At 40.6% G+C, this 17589-nt stretch overlaps 1 protein-coding gene across 8 annotated transcripts in view; it reads left to right on the top strand.

Annotated features, from left to right (window-relative positions):
* The window catches only part of NRG1 (neuregulin 1), a 292420-nt gene that overhangs the window by 254437 nt on the left and 20394 nt on the right, over positions 1 to 17589 (top strand). For all 8 annotated transcript variants that reach the window (XM_018086156.2, XM_018086155.2, XM_029965406.1 and 5 more), the window contains 2 exons: positions 5655 to 5784; positions 12523 to 12581. In XM_018086156.2, coding sequence (XP_017941645.1) covers positions 5655 to 5784; positions 12523 to 12581 — 189 coding nt within the window. The remainder of the gene's footprint in view (positions 1 to 5654; positions 5785 to 12522; positions 12582 to 17589) is intronic.

The raw sequence follows: 17589 nt of genomic DNA, 5'->3' as shown, positions 1-17589 counted from the left end.
CCTCGCTGACAGCCTGTGGACTGTGCGTGTCTGCGCCCATCTTTTCTGCACCCCAAACTGAAAGGAAGCAAACAAAAACTGTTCCTGGTCAGCCGTGTTTAGCATGTGTCACCTCTTGACCCTCTGTGGTGAGCCAGATGCTGTGCAGGTCCCGCAGTCTCGCGCCTGCCAACTGGGTCAGTCTGCTGGCCTATCAGGGAGGAAGTGATCGGGTGGTGCAGCAAGCTGAAGTGTCTGTGCTTTGTTTTTCTTTTCTTTTCTTTCTTTTTTTTTTTTTTTCTTTCCTTTGCTTTGCTAAGGTTGGGTTAGTGAGAGGAAACCACCGCTGAATCCATGTTGTAGGGAGAAGAGGGACATGCTGGCTTGGTTCAACAAGAGTTTATTTGCTCTCAGTCTTTCCTGAAGTTTCTATCTTGCAGACCCTGGTGATTTCCTGTTTCCTTCTTTCTGGCCCTGATCCTCATAAAGATAGTGCCAAAGTGAGAAAGCACTATCTTACGGACAGAGAATAATTCCACTAACTTGTAAGCACTTAGTTCCAGATGCTGGCTAAACACATCCTTAAATGATCTCCTGTGAAGTTCCCAGAAATCTATTACACTGCATGTTATTTGCAGAGACGGAGGCTGAAAAAAATTATAACTACATTGAACATCCAGTTTAGGGTATTACATCACAAAAGCAATGTGAAAAATTCTGAGCAGCCCCAATAAACGTACTGTAGATGTCTCAGATAGAGATTTGGCTGTTTTGCTTTATGGTTTTGGTTGGTTTTTTTTTCCTTTGGTGTTTATTTGTTGGTGTTGGCAGATTTTTTAAACCTTTGGTATGTTCAGAGCTACGTGAATGCAGTTTCAGGTCTGGAACAATTAAGTATGAAGGATGTGAAACATCTTCCTACACATCTGGTAAAATGGAAATTCTTGTCTGTTCAGAAAGGGGCTAGTTTTTGATTGCTTTCAGGTTTTGTCTTGTGTTCTGCTGGCACCAGTAGCTTTCCTCATTCAGTGTAGTACAGAAATGCCAAGGTTTTCCTTATTGCAAGTTCGTTGGAAGTTGGGTGCATCACGGAAGTCAGAGTGAGTTGAAGAGACAGTACTCAGTGCAAAGAAAATGTAAGTGGTTTAATGGAGATACAGAAGAATTAAGTGTTACGGCCAAGGTTACACAGGAAATCAATCTACCCTGCAGATCAGGGCTGTACATCTCTAAACTGCACATCAGCAAGTCAAGAGGGAGCTGGATTGTGCTTTCAAAGAAATGAATGAACTTCAGATGAGGGAACGTGACCTAGTAAAGCTGGCTTTCATCTGGGGGCATACACTTCATCACCCCAGAGCTCACTTGTGTGCACTCTCTCCTCGCCTCCTTCACTCCCTCTGTCCCTTCTTCAATCCGTGCAGGTCCCTTCTTCTTCCATTGGCATGAGCTGCAGATTCACAAAAGGAGACTGGAAAGGTGTCCACCTGCAGTCCAATAAGGTGGCATATTTACCTCCAGTAAGTGGCCTTCCAGTGAGAATGGCAAACCTTGTTTATGCTGCAGCTGCATAGTCTCTGTGTCTCCACAGACTCATAAGCATCTCACTGGCCCCCTTGCATGACTTTGAGTGTGTCCTTTGATTTTACACCAGCTTTGCAGAAACTCAGCTCAAAGAGGCATGGATACTATTCTGGATACTATTCTGTTTAGGTTGCAAAAACCTTCCCTCTCAGTCTGACTTGAGTCAGAGATTCCTTAGGGCTCTTCTCAGTGGACTGTCTCACCTGTGCAGGGTCTGAGAGTCTTGGTGCTGTAGCCACCCAACATCAGAGGGCTTTTTGGAAAGCAAGACAGAGAAAAAGAATGCATTTTTCTATTTCAAGGCAAAAAAGGGTCAGAGATTCCCCAGGTAAGCTCAGTTGTATCTGCTTGACATGAAATGATCCTAACGTAGTTTTAAGCGGTACTTCACCTTTTAGAGAGTAGCTTTTAAAAGATGCAATAGCTTCTATTTTTCTTCTTGTTAATGTCTTTAGGCAATTCCCGTGAATGGGAGCAGATCTCATTGTTTTTCAGAGCCATGTGAATATTTGCATTAATAGGGACTTTGTTCACACTGCCTGCAGTTGCTTTTTTAAATGTGGTACTTCTGTGTTCAGGGAAGAGGGAAGGGAGGGTGGAGTGTGCAGTGTTTTCAGATGTTTATCTCATGTATGATATTTTCAAATTGTGATATGCATGTAATGCATGTAATTTAGTCCTTTCGGTAGGCTCATGTTTGGTATAGGGCTCTAGAACACAACTTATCTATCTTGTGCTTGTATAGCTGAAGAAAACATTACAAAAAAGAAAGGAGGTACATATTTTGAGTAGACGAAGTAACAACACACAGATACATGGTCTACAGCTGTGCTTTACCTCACCACTGCTGGTCATTCCCACTATACATCCTCCAAGCCTGTGTCTGCTATAGATGCACAGAAAGGCAGTATTTTGGGGCTGGTCATGGACTGTATGAAATGGACTCTGATGAACACCTGCTCCCAAACACCACATTTCTTCCGTTATGTAGCTCTAAGTGAAACCCAAAACCATAGTTAGTGTTTCTTGTGTTTAATTGGCAAAGTAGACTTAGAGTGCATACACTGAATACTGGCTATATGCCATAAAAACTATGCATACTTTGCAAAGAAAAATTAATATCAGAATTAACCCACTGGAGACCTTTTTCCTCCCCTCACCCCATCATAAAGCTCAGGCAGACTGAGACCATGGTGCCAGGAGATCAGTAATGCAGAGAAAATTCTTGTGCAAGATTCATATAACAGTTTTGAATACGTGATGCCAAAAACGTGGGTAAAGACACTCCTCACAAATATGTGCAAAGCCCTTGTATCATGAGGTTTCTCTGAGAGCTGCAGATTATTCCCATCTCTAGTAATCAGTTCAGAGCAATTGCTGCTGTCCGAATCTCACTTACATCGGCTGGGAAGTAACTGTTACTTTGAAACTCCTGAGTGTTCTGCTTTTGATTGAACTGACGAGAAGAGAAAAAAAAAAAAAAAAAAAAAAGGCAGTAAGTGAGATTATGGAAACAATTACAGAGAGGTACAAGTCCACTTCTTACTATATCTACCTTCATTATTCAATTTAAAGCATTCCATTAGCCAGCAGGATAGCAAAATTGTGGGGTTTTTTTTTTCCTAAAGTGTTGGGGGTTTTGCCTTTCCAAATTAAGGTGCCATCATTCCGAGCTTGAGAATCCTCAGAAATGCTGATCCTCAGAGTGCTTGTCTCAAGGTTAAGTGTGCCCTTTTGCTTTTTAATATGGTGAAAGGACACAATGGTGGATAGGCTATCAGCAGGGATAAGCTTCATATTGAGTCTACCTGTTGAGACTCACAAAGGCTTCAAAGTATGCATTACTGTACAGATGGAATTTGCTCTACCCACATTTGTCAGTCCTAGGTTTTGGTATGACCTAGCTTGTCATGTCAGGCATCTCATTTGGGCCGATAATCCAGGCAACTTTCAAGCCAGTGGAGAAGGAAAGGCTCTTCTACGAGGCAAGTCTCCCCATCCTGAGATTCATGTCAAGGATGGTTGTCAACCCACTGACATCAAGCACAGAGGGCCCTTCCCTGTTGACTGGATGGCAGTCTGTTGACCAGCCTTTTGTCAACATTGGGTGCAAAGTCCTGTTTGAACCGGTGCTAGCTGAAAGAGTGTCAGACTACTCTTAAAACATGACCCCTTTTCCTGCCCCTGGACAAGACATAAATTTATCCTCGTCTGAGAGGTTATAAATCACGCTTTGAGGGGCCAGGAGAAAGGAATGTGTTATTAAGAGGAATCAGTACTCTATGTTTGCATTTCATTAGCACTAAGAGGCCCCGGTCAGGATCAGAATCTGGGAAGATGTGACACAATGGGTGGGTGCAAGCGAAAAGCAGGAGGGAGTTTGAGTTTTGAAAGAAGTCACGGGAGGTTTTTTCCTGGCCTGTTAGAGTAGGGCACCCCATGAAAGAAAGGCAGCATGGAAGAAAGAGAAAGAAGCTGACAGAAAGAAGCTGGTGATGGATTGCAAAGGAAGGAAGAGATATGGGAGATGTTAGCTGTACAGTCAGATGCAATTTTGATGGAGTAAAACAGAAGACTTAAATGTCCCAGTCACTGTCTTATGCCTCATTGAAACCAGATAGGTAAAGCTGCTCTGAAAATGATGCCAGCCAAGGTGGTTCATTTTCCCAGGTACTGAGTGCTAAAAATGCATCTACCTGGAAGAAAATGGGAAATGCATGACAATCAGTTGTGACAGGGGCTACATCACACTACCACTCAAAATGTGTAAGTAGGTATTTGTTGATAGCAGATCTGCTAAAATCTTCAGATTCAAAATGTGTAGGAAATCACCTCCTGTAAACATGCCCCTTGGGGACCTTTGTGTTAGAAAAGGCTTTGAATATCAGACGACTTTTGTGTAGCTTTCTAGTGACTCCAGTGGACTCAGTCACTAAATAATAGCATTGTTTCACCTGGGGGTAGACTGACTTTCAGAAACAAAAATGACCTGAAGTTGTGTCAGGGGAGGTTTAGGTTGGATATTAGAAGAAGGTTCTTCACCCAGAGGGTGGTTGGGCACTGGAACAGGCTCTCCAGGGCAGTGGTCACAGCACCAAGCCTGACAGAGTTCAAGAAGCACTTGGACAATACTCTTGGGCATGTGGTCTGACTCCTGGGGATGATCCTGTGCAGGGCCAGGAGCTGGACTCAATGATCCTTGTGGATGCCTTTCAACTTGTCATAATCTGTGATAGTCTGTATTCTGGGATTTTTTGAGCACAGTAACAAAATTTCTTACTTCTGTACACCTGGACATGGCTAAACAAAATGCATCCAGGAATCTTCACCACTTTTTATGGTTTGCAGACAGTTTTAGCCATTTAATATACTCCATGATGATGAACACATCTGCAGGAGATGCTAAGTCGGCCTCTGGATCAAAGATTCCTGTGGGCACAATGGTGACAATTGTATATGCACAGGAAGGTTCAAAACCTCCAAACTCCCTGTCCTATTCCTCCTGCATAATCAAACCAGCCACAGCTCTCATTTATAAGCTAGGGAAGAGGCATTCAGTAGTCAGACTTTCACCCTCTCCCTTGGGAAGAGTGAAATACCTGGACTGAGGGCTTGAATCAGCACAGGGCCTCAGGTTAAGCTTCCTGAAAAATACCTACTTCAGGGCAATGCCAGGAAGAAATCTCATCCAGGTCCTGATTTTATTGGGCACCGTATCAGCAACCTGCAATGACTCTCACACCCCAAAATCACTTGAGTGCAATTAATGCAATATAAGTTGCTGCACGTAAATTACACTTTTTTAGTGAAATAGACATGAGTGTTGCAGAAATTTAAGGTCACTTCATGGACAGGGCTAGGGAAACCCTCACTTCCTCCCAGGCTGAGTGTGGGGATTTTGTATGTCTGAGGTGTGTATTTAAACTCCACTCCCTGTGTCAGTCAACAAAATACAAGGTCAAGTTACTGGTTCTTGTGGTAAGACTTGCCAAATCATCCCTAGCCTTACTTCTTCCCTCACATATAAGTACACTTACCAGTCAGGAAGAAAAACAGTGTCTGATCCGTATTCTTGCTCTTGTCTTTTCCAGCCACTTCCACATCTACAACTGGGACAAGTCATCTCACAAAATGTGACGTAAAGCAGAAAGCCTTCTGTGTAAATGGGGGAGAGTGTTATATGGTTAAAGACCTCCCAAACCCCCCAAGATACCTGTGCAGGTAAGAAATCCTATTTGCCTCTTTTCTTGGAGCCACCAGTTTTCACAAATGGTTTTTCTTTAAAGGAGCACCTGAACAATTTCTTCTTCTGAACTTGCATTTCTTCGTTTTTAAACATGTGGATGTGAAAATAACATACCAAGACGGACACCTGTGTTCTATATATGAAGCATAGCAGAGACTAACCAGGAAATCTTCCCCCATGATAATGGCACAGCAACCTCCATTGACGTTTATATGGCATAAAGTAACACAACTTGAGCCTTATGTTATAAATAATGAAACAGATACTGTAAACTAGATACACTGTATTTAGCCAAAAAAAAAAAAAGAAAAAGAAAAAGAAAAGGTGTGTGGATAACTGCAGCGGATAATTACCTTTTGTACAGGAGAAACTGTTGTTTTTATTGTCTGATGTAGTAACTGAACAGTTTCTGAGGAGATCATATTCACAACTGGTTGTTGTGTTTAATTGCATAAAAAGCAATGAATGTCGCGTTAGTTGGTGGAGATTACCATCTTGAGTGAGGATCAGGAAGACATATGGATTTAGTCTGAGGGCATGCTTGTGCACCTTCCTCAGGTCCTGGCCTGTACTATTTTGGACTGTTGCAATAGTCCCTTGTCTTAGAGAACACCCAGGAAGAGCCACAGAGTTTATCTACTGCCTGGGAGCACATCATGTAGCATTTACCCCTGGAGATGAACTAGTCATAGGGACTGCTTCTCTCTAGCTTGAGAGGCAACTCAGCATTTAAATCTTGGGAAACATCATTGGTACCTAAGAGGGCTGAGTGGAAAGAGTGCACTTTTTTGAGAATATTGCTGTTTTTCTGACAGACAAGAGATGGTGGTTGGTAAAGACTGTCATCAGCTGTAATTGCATAATTTTTCAATCTCCTGGGACTAACAGTGAAAGAACACTAATTGTGAAGGTAACTTTGGTGGGTGAGTTAGATGAAGCTCTATGATGCTCTCATTAGGCCAGGAAGACATTGACTGCTTGTCTCTATTGTTAATGTTAAAAAAAAAAAGAAAAGAAAGGTAAACAAACAAAGCAAAAAAAGCCATCAAAAACCCCCACCAAGCAGCTCAATATTCTGGTTTACCTATAAGTTTTCTTTTTTTTTTTCCTTTTTTTGTAGAAGGTTGATGTAACCTGCACTTCACAGGCTTTGTTTTGCTTTGGGTTTTCAGATGGCTCTGCTGCTGAAAGTGATGTATGTTTCGTTGATTTTAGGATCATTTGTAGCTAAAGTGAATATGGAAAAGTGTGCTGTGGTGTGTTGGATCCATTTTTGAGAGAGAGAAAGATTTGTTTGAAATGTGCATGATCATTGTAAACCAGCAGTACAAGATGAGCAGTTTGCCATGACTCCTCAGGGCATGTACAAGAGCCTACCTGCGTGTTCAGAAAACTCCAGGGTAGCAGAGCTGAGCATCTGAGAGACTTGCTAATCATTAACATTGTCTTGCCAGTTTCAGAGGTGTCCCATTTTCACTGGTATGGGGACTTTTTTTTTTTTAATTCAGAGATCTGTGTATGTTTTTTGATGATGTTGTAGACTGGCTAATTATTTTAATACTATATATCAGAGACATTTGAATGTAGTGGGTGCTTTTTCCCCCTATTGTAAGCAAGAAAGAACCTTTAATTCTGGGACTGGATCTGAAAGAAAAGGCAATTCCCAGATTTGGCAGATGTGCCTCTCCCTGGGTGGTCCAAGACCTATTTGGAAAAAGCATCAGAGCTTTAAAGTTAGAGAGGGAGAATCTCATTTACAGTAAGGCAGTGGAGAAGAATTCTTATCCTGAGAACAGTCAGGGCCATTACTATTTTGCAGAGCCATTTGCTATGCCCTCTACCACTTGCCAGAACTGAAACTTTATGTTGAGTAGTAAAACAGGAAGCAATACAGCTACATAAGAAATAAAAGCGTGAGTACTTAAAAGTGGGTGTACTGGGAAACTGAAAAGACAAAATACAGTTTTCTTCTTATTTCATTAAAAATACAGATGTCTACTTTTAATTCTAGCATTCCAGTGTTAATTAAAATAAGTACCTAATCACTGCACATTGCCTTCATTGTTCTGAGAAAATAAATCTACTCCCAGAACATGCCTGTGGAAACAGAATGCTTGAAATATGGTACTTGCTCTTCATATTTCTGCCTCAGTAGCAAGTTCACATTTTTCCATATGGTCCATCTGTTGAGAGCAAAAACAAAATTTTTAAAGCATGAGCCATATCATTCTAAATTAGTTTTATCCCTAACCAAAAAAACATGACTCAGATTCAAAACAACCATGGAATTTTCCAAGTGATATCTCTGGTTTTGTAAATCCCCTATTCTATGGAAAAAAAAAAAAGAAAAAAAAAAAAGAGGGAGATACCACATTCATCTTCTGTCAAAATCTTGCTATATATTAAAAAAAAATAAATGATTCAGACAGGATCTGATCTTGCTCTCAGGGGTACTGATGTGAGCTTCAAGAAAATTTCCTGCTTTCAAGTGATAACCATGTGAAATACTCAAGAAATATGTGAAGACTTAGACATTGTACAGCTACATCTATGGTAGCATGTATGTTCCCTACGTGTATTTTAATTATGGCCCCAGACTGAAAAAAACAGTCTCAAAGTAGGACAGATGAAAAAGGAAGCTTTGAGACTGCCTAAATAAACTAGTGTATAAAACTTTTGGAAGCTTCACAGGAACACGAACCACATTTTGAAAATGCCATAGACCTTGGAAGCCTGGATCTTACTGGCTTCCTATGAGACTGAGATTCCTAAGTCATTTCTGTTCAGTTGGAAACATGTCCCCAGGTTCACTGAAGACAGAAAGATCAGGTAGCTTTTTAAATAAATACAAAATTAAGACCAAAATTCCTAGCATTTCCTTCTTACTTTAACAAAAATCTGTATGAATATAGTATCTGTAACACTTTTAAAGTGTTCTTTTGAAGTATCATACCATGAAGGCCTTGCTAGTCTGACTAACTGATTTCTTACTCACAGATATCATCTTTTCTAGTGCTTTTGTTGTTATTGAAGAAATGAATTTACATCCGAATTTCACTGGATGAAAATAAAGCTGCTCTCTCAATGAAGTAGGCTGCTGCTTTTCTTAACAGCAGAAGAGTGAACTACATACTTTTTAAAGACATGGCCATTTTCTATATCTGTCTTCATGTAAAGGCCTTTCTAGAATAGAAATGGGCAGAAGGTTATTCAAACCAGTGAAAAGATAAAATTCGTTTCAATGATGCAAGGAGAAGTTCCAGAGATATTCTTTCAAGAGGTGGGATAGAAATACTGGTTCTGACTTCAGCAATGAAATGGGCTAATGAAATGGGGAAAAAAAAAAAAACAAACAAAAACAAACAAACAAACAAAAACAATCAAAATGTTCTCCCCGAATGCATTTGTTTATAGGCAGTAAATGAAGTGGAAATGTGAGTTTCTCATCCATTCAGCCCTTCCTCTCCTGCCGAAAAAGAGTTTGGTGATATGCATTCGGTGTTCTGAGATGCATCTACTGAATGCATGCAAATGCTGCTCTTTGCAGCTACTGTGTGTAGAGGAAAAAAGCATTTCTTCTATTATTCGTGGTTCAGTATCATGGGTTTACCCAGTTAATACAATAAATAAATAGTCTGAGTAGTCTTCTCGAAGGCTGAAGGGAAATTATAAAGCTCTCACAGCACAAACCTTTTGCTCCAAGTTGTTTGACTTCAACTATTGCTGGTGTCGTAAAAGAAAATGGAACATGGGTAATGATCCAGAAAAGAAAGACACAACAAGAAATAAAGTCTGAAAACTTCAAGTAGGACAGGGTGTTTTGAAAAGGACACAATCGCAAGTTGTTTGTGAACTGGAAACAGTGCTGCACTGCACATCCGAGCAATAAAACGCCTTTAGCATTCACACATCATCATAAGAGGCCCGGCTCATCCCAGCTTTCCTCTCAGATGGCCCACCCTGGGCCCATTCTCAGGGGCAGGTGCTCCAGCCCATTTGCTGACAATGGTTTCAGAGACAGTATAAACACACCTGAGCTGTTTTCGGCACCATCTCAACAGGGCTGACGCTGGTTGGTCTGGAAGTGATTTTAGCTTTGTCTACACCAGTGCTCAAGTTGTTTTCATCACCTCCACAGCTGCACCAACATCTGAAAACAAGCACAGAGGAAGCAACCCACCAATGGCCAGTGGCAGGAGCAAAGCCTGAGGCTTTTAATCAGCAGCGTGTTCCTTGGGATTGTGTAGGGTTGAGCCTGACGAGCAAGATGTAGAGATCTCTGTGAATGGAAAGCCATGCGTGTGCTAATGCCAGCTTTCCAGGGACAGTTATTTAACAAGATCACAATAGTGGAAAATATTTTTACTCTCATTCAGTATCCCAGATGGAAATGCTTTCTATCAAAGGCATTTTGCCTTCTCTCAAAGATGCAAGAATTCTTCTGTCATGCCCAGAAATATCACCTTTTCATAGCAGAGTTATCTTTGTTGCATTTTTCTCAACTGAATATATCTGTGGAGACTGGGATCTCTCCACACTGGGTACTTGTGAAAAGATGTGACCTTGGCTCTGGAGAACATAAACTCCCTTCCTTAATAAGCAAAATAATAATAATACACTCAAAAGACTTATCTGTAGATCGTCAAAATATATATTTTATTATACAAAAATAATTCCTGCACGGTTTATTTGAAGAAAATACTAGCATTTATGTCAGATGCTGGTCCTCTGCCAAAGGGATTTTCTGAAAGTCCCACTTGTGCAAGAGCAGTATCCTTATCTGCTAGGGCTAGAGGCAATTGTGGAAGAGCAGAATTTAAAAAATCGGGACAGTTTTCAACACATATGAAACTCAGATGGATAGAAGAGACTGAGGATTGTTCTGAACAATGTGCATTTGCAAATAAGAGGGTTCTTCAGCCCCTGGCAAGTAAATGATGAAGAAGTTTGAAAAAGAGGCTAGCACCATATCATCAGCAGGAGAAGAGGAGGGAGAGATTCTTGCACCATGGCGAACTGATGGAGAACATCACAAAGACAAGCAACACAAGTGAGACACGTTCAAGAAAGAAGATATCAGGTAATTTCAGATTACATACTGAGTAACACTGGAGAGAAGAAAGAGAAAGAAACAAGACTGAAATCTGTAGGTATTTAGTGTGGTGGACAGTCACTCACACTTATGTCTGTAGGACTACAGTGATATTTTGGGAGCCTGAGCTCTGCCCCAGAATGGAGAATAAAGGTGAGGGAAGAATTGACAGGCAGCAGCAGCAAAGACAGGCAAAGCACAGAAGAGAACCTCCTTCACTATGACCAGGGGGAAAGCTGCACTGAAGTTTTCTACAGAAGAGCTTATGAACTGAAAGGACGGACAGCTATGGGGCTTCTTTTGAGAGCACTTCTGCCTTCTCATCTTACTTAGTGACTGGACTGACTTTTTTTTTTCCATTTGTCAGCCATGTTGAATGTACTTCACTTTGGGGTTGAGTTTGTCTTCTCACTTTTTGGAATATTTTTGGCTTTTCTGTGATTGTTGTATTAAATACTCCTCCTCGAAGCAAATTACCACAAAGCACAATATGCCCTTACAGAAATAGGGAAATCATGGTATTTTTGCAGATTTTGTGTGACTGGTGAAAGCAACAGCGCATTGCAAATTTGAAAAAAGAACTCAATCAGGTCCCTTCATGAGGTGGAATAAGCAGTGAACCGGTACACATTTTTGCTAGTCATAATTCTTCTCTTTTTTTTTCAAAACAGACAAGCAAAAAGACTTCCTAGATTTTTTTTTTCTTTGATGGATTTTTGCTGTAAATTTTGCAGAGTGTTTTCTTCTGGAAAGATTACACTTTCTTGCCTCTTTTCTGATCATTTTTCACTAACACCTAACCAGGACGTCACTTAATGCACTCCCACTCCATAGACCAGCAGGTGTAAGTCTGTTAGTGCAGTGGTTTTGGTGTACTATTGCTTATCACGTTTTTGCCCTTTAGGTGCCAACCTGGATTCACTGGAGCAAGATGTACTGAAACTCTGCCCATGAAAATCCAAAACCAAGAAAGTATGTTAAAATAATCTGAACTTTGCTTTCTTCCCCAACTACAGCAACAAAATCAATAGTACTTGGTGTTTTCACAGTTCAGCTGGAACTGGCCTCTTTACTCACTAATTTATGACTGATTCTCTAAAGTACAATCTGTACACCCTGGCATTATTTGACCTCCAAAATGTTTCTCATTTGTGTGATTTTTGATCTTTCCATTCATTCACAGATGCATTTGTTTTGCACACACTGGCAGTTTTCTCGTTTGGGAGACTGCTGTAAAGTGCAACCCTAAAAGAGCAAACTCATGGAGTGATGTACAGATCTTGTGTCCTTGCTGCCTTGTGGAAAGTGCATCCTAATACCAATTTGGGACTCTGGAATGGTGAATTTCTGTCTCACATCTTGAAACACACTTTGATCTGGATTGGTTTGGTTTTGGCTGGTTTTTCAGGGGGGGATTTCTTTACATTTCCACGGAGCAAATGAGTTGCTCTCAACGCCTTGAGCCATTTTGACACGCTAAACCGAGATTCAGTTTCTGAAAGTGAACTCACCAAGTCGTATCAGTTCACACTGAAGGAGCTTCTTTCCTAGCATATGTTCACCTCTTCTCTTTTCTCTGTTTTTTTTTCTCTACCATTTTTTTGTTTGTTTTTCCTCTCAGGTGCCCAAATGAATTTACTGGTGATCGCTGCCAAAACTACGTAATGGCCAGCTTCTACAGTACGTCCACTACTTTTCTGTCTGTGCCGCAGTAGAAGCATGCTCAGTTGGTGCTGCTTTCTTGTCGCTGCATCTTTCTTTCAATTTTTTTTTTTTGTTTGTTTCTGGTTTTGTTTGTTTGTTTGTTTTTTTAATCTGTAACTAGATTTGTTGCCTAAGGCCTAATATTGATTGTCTCTGCCTGTTGCATGAAAACGGTAACAAAAAAAAAAAGCAGTTGCAATACTCTCCTGGATTGTTTGGCATTGAGGTTATGGGGAAATGCAAGACTTAGGAACTCTGTGAAATTAACACTGGGCGTGTGATATGGACTCCCCACTGACATCAAGCAGAAAAAGTACTAGAATTATGTTTCAAAGTCTCTCATTTTATTTGCCACAAAAGGCTAATGAATCATGGTACAGGGCAGAACTCCCCCAACAAAGGGACAGGTAGCCAATCCTCTACTTGTATATGAGATTTGCATTTGGAACTAGAGGTTAAAGGTTATTGAGGTGTTTACTTGGTTTCTAATGAGCACATGCCAAACAGGATCAAAATGTACTTTCTCCTCATTGTCTGAGTTTCAGTTGAAAGAGCACATAAACAAAAAAGAAAAGGGAGGGAGACGGCTGAAACAATGGGGTCTGACACATTTTGGGTCTATTGGGGGTAACAGGTGCAAGAGATCAAATATTTCAGATTAATTGGCAAAATAAAAGTATCAAACACACACACAAACAGAGAGAGGACTTCGTGTCAGAATTCTGGTAGAATCGGCACTGCAATTACATCCCATCAGTTTTCTCATGAAAAAATGGGTTGTTTATTATTATTATTATTATTATTATTATTATTATTATTATTATTATTATTATTATTATTCAGGGAAGAAATAGAGGGCACACTAAATACTTACTTTCTCTCACTGGCTATAGCAAAGTTGAAGATAGCATATAAGAAAATTGCTTAGATCTTACATTTTAATGCATGTGTACTATGCACAATTAATTGCTGCTGGCATCAGAATGTACTGTGATCTAAGAGCAGTATGATAGAAACAATTTTTTTGATGGATTACTTGCCAGCACAGAAAGACTATAGGCTATCCTAATTTAATTTCCATTAGTATATAGGACAAAAAGCTGTAAGCATGTGCTGGACATTTTGGAGCCTGAAGAGATGCATAGGTTTTCTTGTATATTGATGGACGAAAAAGGACCATATATAATTCATACTGCCCATCATGGAAGCTACCCATGTAAATCCCAAGAGTGATGACTGGAGACCAGACCTTCCAGCACTCAAGTGTGTATTTTATGCCCTGATTTAAAAGCTTTATTAGTGTGAGTTATTTTTAAAATGCCTTTGGTAACTATGGATTTGAAAATTTTTTATGCAGTGACAGTATTTGTTTACCAAATGTTAGATTTAAGTGGCCTTTCCTGTGTATTGTGGTGAAAAGTGCAGTTAAGTTTTTCTGATATTAGAAGAATAATTTAAAAGGAGGTGGTGTAAAAATATGAGATCAATTTTTTGCTGCTGAATTTACCCTGAAAATTTTAGAACAGTTGCATGTTGATTATAAATTCATTTTCCTGTCCAGGAGAAAAAAAAGAAAAGAAAAAAAAAAGAAGAGTTTAGGTGGGTTTTCCTTCATTAGTTTTTCAGTTGGGATATTTAAAGACACCAGTCTGAGATTTTTTCAAGTTGCCTCCATGGAAAAGGCATAGATGCCCTTACCTTGCTGCGAGGGCTGTGCTCAGCTACAAGTACTTGAGTTGGTCCAGTCTTTCCTCTCCTTGAAATGCACTGGAGGAGAGCACACCACTGCCTACCTTAGGCTACTCTGAGAGCTCCAGTCCATGGCTGTGAGCTTCTGGCTCTTCTGCCCACCCTGCATCTGCACTACAACCCCTGGTTTCTTATGCAACCAGAGATGCAGAAATGACACTTGGGAAAATGTCCATTGAGAGTACATTTGTGCTTAAAAAAAAAAAAATTAATGAAGAAGCATTTATATACTTTTTATTATTAAAACAAGAGAAGACCGCAGCATACCATTTAAGAGGGGCCTTAGAATGAGAGTTCTCTTTAGGCAAATGTTGCATCTGGGGCATAAAGCCAAGCTCATATTTTGCACCAAGTGTTGTGGATGATTGACTTAGCTCTGTAGATGCAGCTTTTGCAAAGTACAGAGCAAACTGGGATGCTAAACAGCATGAGTGCCAGTAGGAGACAAAAATTGTACGTGTGAACTATACAGTGCTATCTAATTTTACTTGCTTTCAGAAGGGTATTTCTTCATTTGGAAAGAGTCAATGGGATTCCAAGCCAAGCGTACCTACTTATGAGCTGTTACTATCTTAATTGGGCTGTTGAGGAAAAGTTGGCTTCAGAAATCTGCCCTAAAGTTGGTATTTGAGAGTCCTGAAGTTATGAGCTTTGCTGAGGGTCTTTGCAAGGTTAGAACAAGGCTGCCACTGAGCATTCTGGAAACCCTTTGTCCCAACAGAGTGCAAGGCTAACTGGCTTATCTTGGCAGTGGTTCGGTTAGCCCCAGACAATTCAGTTATCATAGTGCACTAGAAATAGGTTGAAAAGGGACACAGGAGATTAGGTAGCTCTCCAACTTAAGAAAAGTTCTTCCACAGAAATGCCTTTCCTTCCTGTCAATGGAAGTGTGAGCATAACTGGGAAAGGACATGAGGGAGGCTACTGGAAAGCACATGTTTACACTTACTGTTTACGCTGGCTTCCAGCTTTGCAAGCACACCAAACCATAGGACAACCAGTGGTTGCTGAGAGGTGACCACTGTGAGATTCCCCACTGCTACAGCTACCTCCAGCACTGCAGATACATATATTTTCCCTTCAGCTGGTGCTTCCCGCTTTTGTAGTCCAAGGGAAATTGAAGAACAAACTGTGCTAGCATTTTGCTAGTCTCTGGAGCCCGCTGTCAGACCCTGTAATGTCCTTTCCTCGAGCACAGCAGTCACAGCTGCTGGTGGGGGTGCTACCCTGCCGTTCTGCTGTGACCCTTTCGACTTTGAGGCTCGTGGTCCACCACTGCTCCTTAGAGACAGCAGAAGGTAGTCCTCAGAGTGTTCCAAAAATACATCTGTTCCGTGCAGATATATTTGCTGTATCTGAATGCTCACACTCTCACTCCCTTGAGGTCAAGGAACCAAGGCAAATGGAAGAAAAATAACTAGTTAGCATTAAAGGTTTTGGCTAATTTTTGTGTAGTTGTGCATGAGAACTCTTAGAACAACACTGTGCAGAATGATTCTTGGGATAAGAGACAGTGACAGAGCTGTGAATTAACAGACAGTTGAGGAAGCTTCTCTAGAGCATAATCACAGATAAACCCTTTGTCCTCTCAAATGGCCCAGATAGACCAAGGATCCCACCCAAAAGGCCAATGGATTTGCTTATTTTGCTAGTGAACAGTGAATTCAGCTCCAGGGGCGTGCTCTGCGCCTTCTTGGGCATGAATTGAACATGGGCCATGCCTTCCCTCAGCATGGGACACCAGTTTAAACTGTGTCCATTTCAGCTCTGCCACCCTTGATGAGCAAGGGGGACAGTACCAAGAAGGGCAGAGGGAAATTTTTGTTTAGATGACAGCCCCTGCCTCATATGGTCAAGATGAACCTGTTTGAGGTCATAAAGGGGGTAAGAATTGAGGAAAGCTCTGATATCCTAGAAGGGTGGTCAAAACTGCAGTTACTCTGTGATGGCCTTGATTTTTCAGTCTTTTCATATGAACTACAGATCTTCAAAAGTACATTTTTAGTTGTTTTGCTACCTCAGCATTTCTCAGTTTCTATATTTTTCTCAAGTGTTCACATCTGTATGAGGCTATTATACAATCTTACCGGAAATTTTCATTTTTTAAAGCCCTTCAGCACCCTAAATTGTCCACTTTATGTGCTGAGACCAAGACCCCTAAATGATACAAATTTGAAAAATGCCACTGTGCATCTTCTGCTCAAGGTTAAAAAAGACAGTTTTTCATTATAAACTACTCAATAAATGTTAATTAAATACTAAAATTGCTATGATAGAATACTTCAATTAGGAAAGAGCAAATTTTCCGTTCTTCTAAGACTCAAACCAGTTGTAGGATAACACATTTACAGGAGCCATAGGACTTCAAATTCAAAGTTCAAAACCTGTTTTGCAGCCTGAGTACCACTGAAATGAATCAAAATTTTTAATACAAAGTGGATCCTAAATGTCACAAAGAGACTGTATCCTGATCCCTCAAGCAGAATTGTCTGACATTTAGGGGTTCTGTTCTGTGATAGCTTAGGGGATTTTAGTTTGTTTCCAAATCAGATTACATGAAAAAGAATTTCTTTTTAAATTTCTCATTACCCACAGAACACATTTATTAAGAAAACTAAACAATACTTTAGAAACATGACACCTTGCTGCTTCAGAGTTGAAATGGGTCTCCCTGGACGTCTCTGCTGTTGCAGTTGATCCGAATGTGTCCTTCCTTTGTCAGGTGCGAGATCTCTACAAAAAAACTGAGGTAGTCCTCACCCCTCACAGTGTCTCCAGGCTACCCACCCACCTAGATCTATTGAGTAGCCACCCCAAAGCCTTGGGTGCCCAGTAGCTCTGGCACACCACTCAAGGACGGAGCATGCAGTTCTGGAGGATTTGTTCCACATTTCCAGGCGCCATCCTCTTGTTTTGTAGACACTGTACCTCAGCAGTTGTAGTTTTAAATAACTTTGCTTCCTATTTTTTCCTCCAATACTATCATGTCTCTCCTCAAGTCACATCCAGAATGAAAACTGAGCTGTTAAAAATAACTAATTGAATTTATTCTTAGAGCACCTAGACAAATATTCAATAGAAACCACATTGCATGCAAAACCTATGCAACAAAAATTGGGTTAAATAGGAAAATATCAAAAATAGTAGTCTGTTTATAAAATGAGAAGCGTTGGGATATTCTGCTTTCTTTTGATCAGGTCTAGGGAATGTACCTAGGAGTACCATAGACAAATAA

The sequence above is a fragment of the Manacus vitellinus genome, unplaced genomic scaffold (assembly GCF_001715985.3).
Source record: "Manacus vitellinus isolate BGI_N305 unplaced genomic scaffold, ASM171598v3 scaffold_9_pilon, whole genome shotgun sequence".
NCBI lineage: Eukaryota > Metazoa > Chordata > Aves > Passeriformes > Pipridae > Manacus > Manacus vitellinus.
This window is presented reverse-complemented; position numbering and strand designations above follow the sequence as displayed.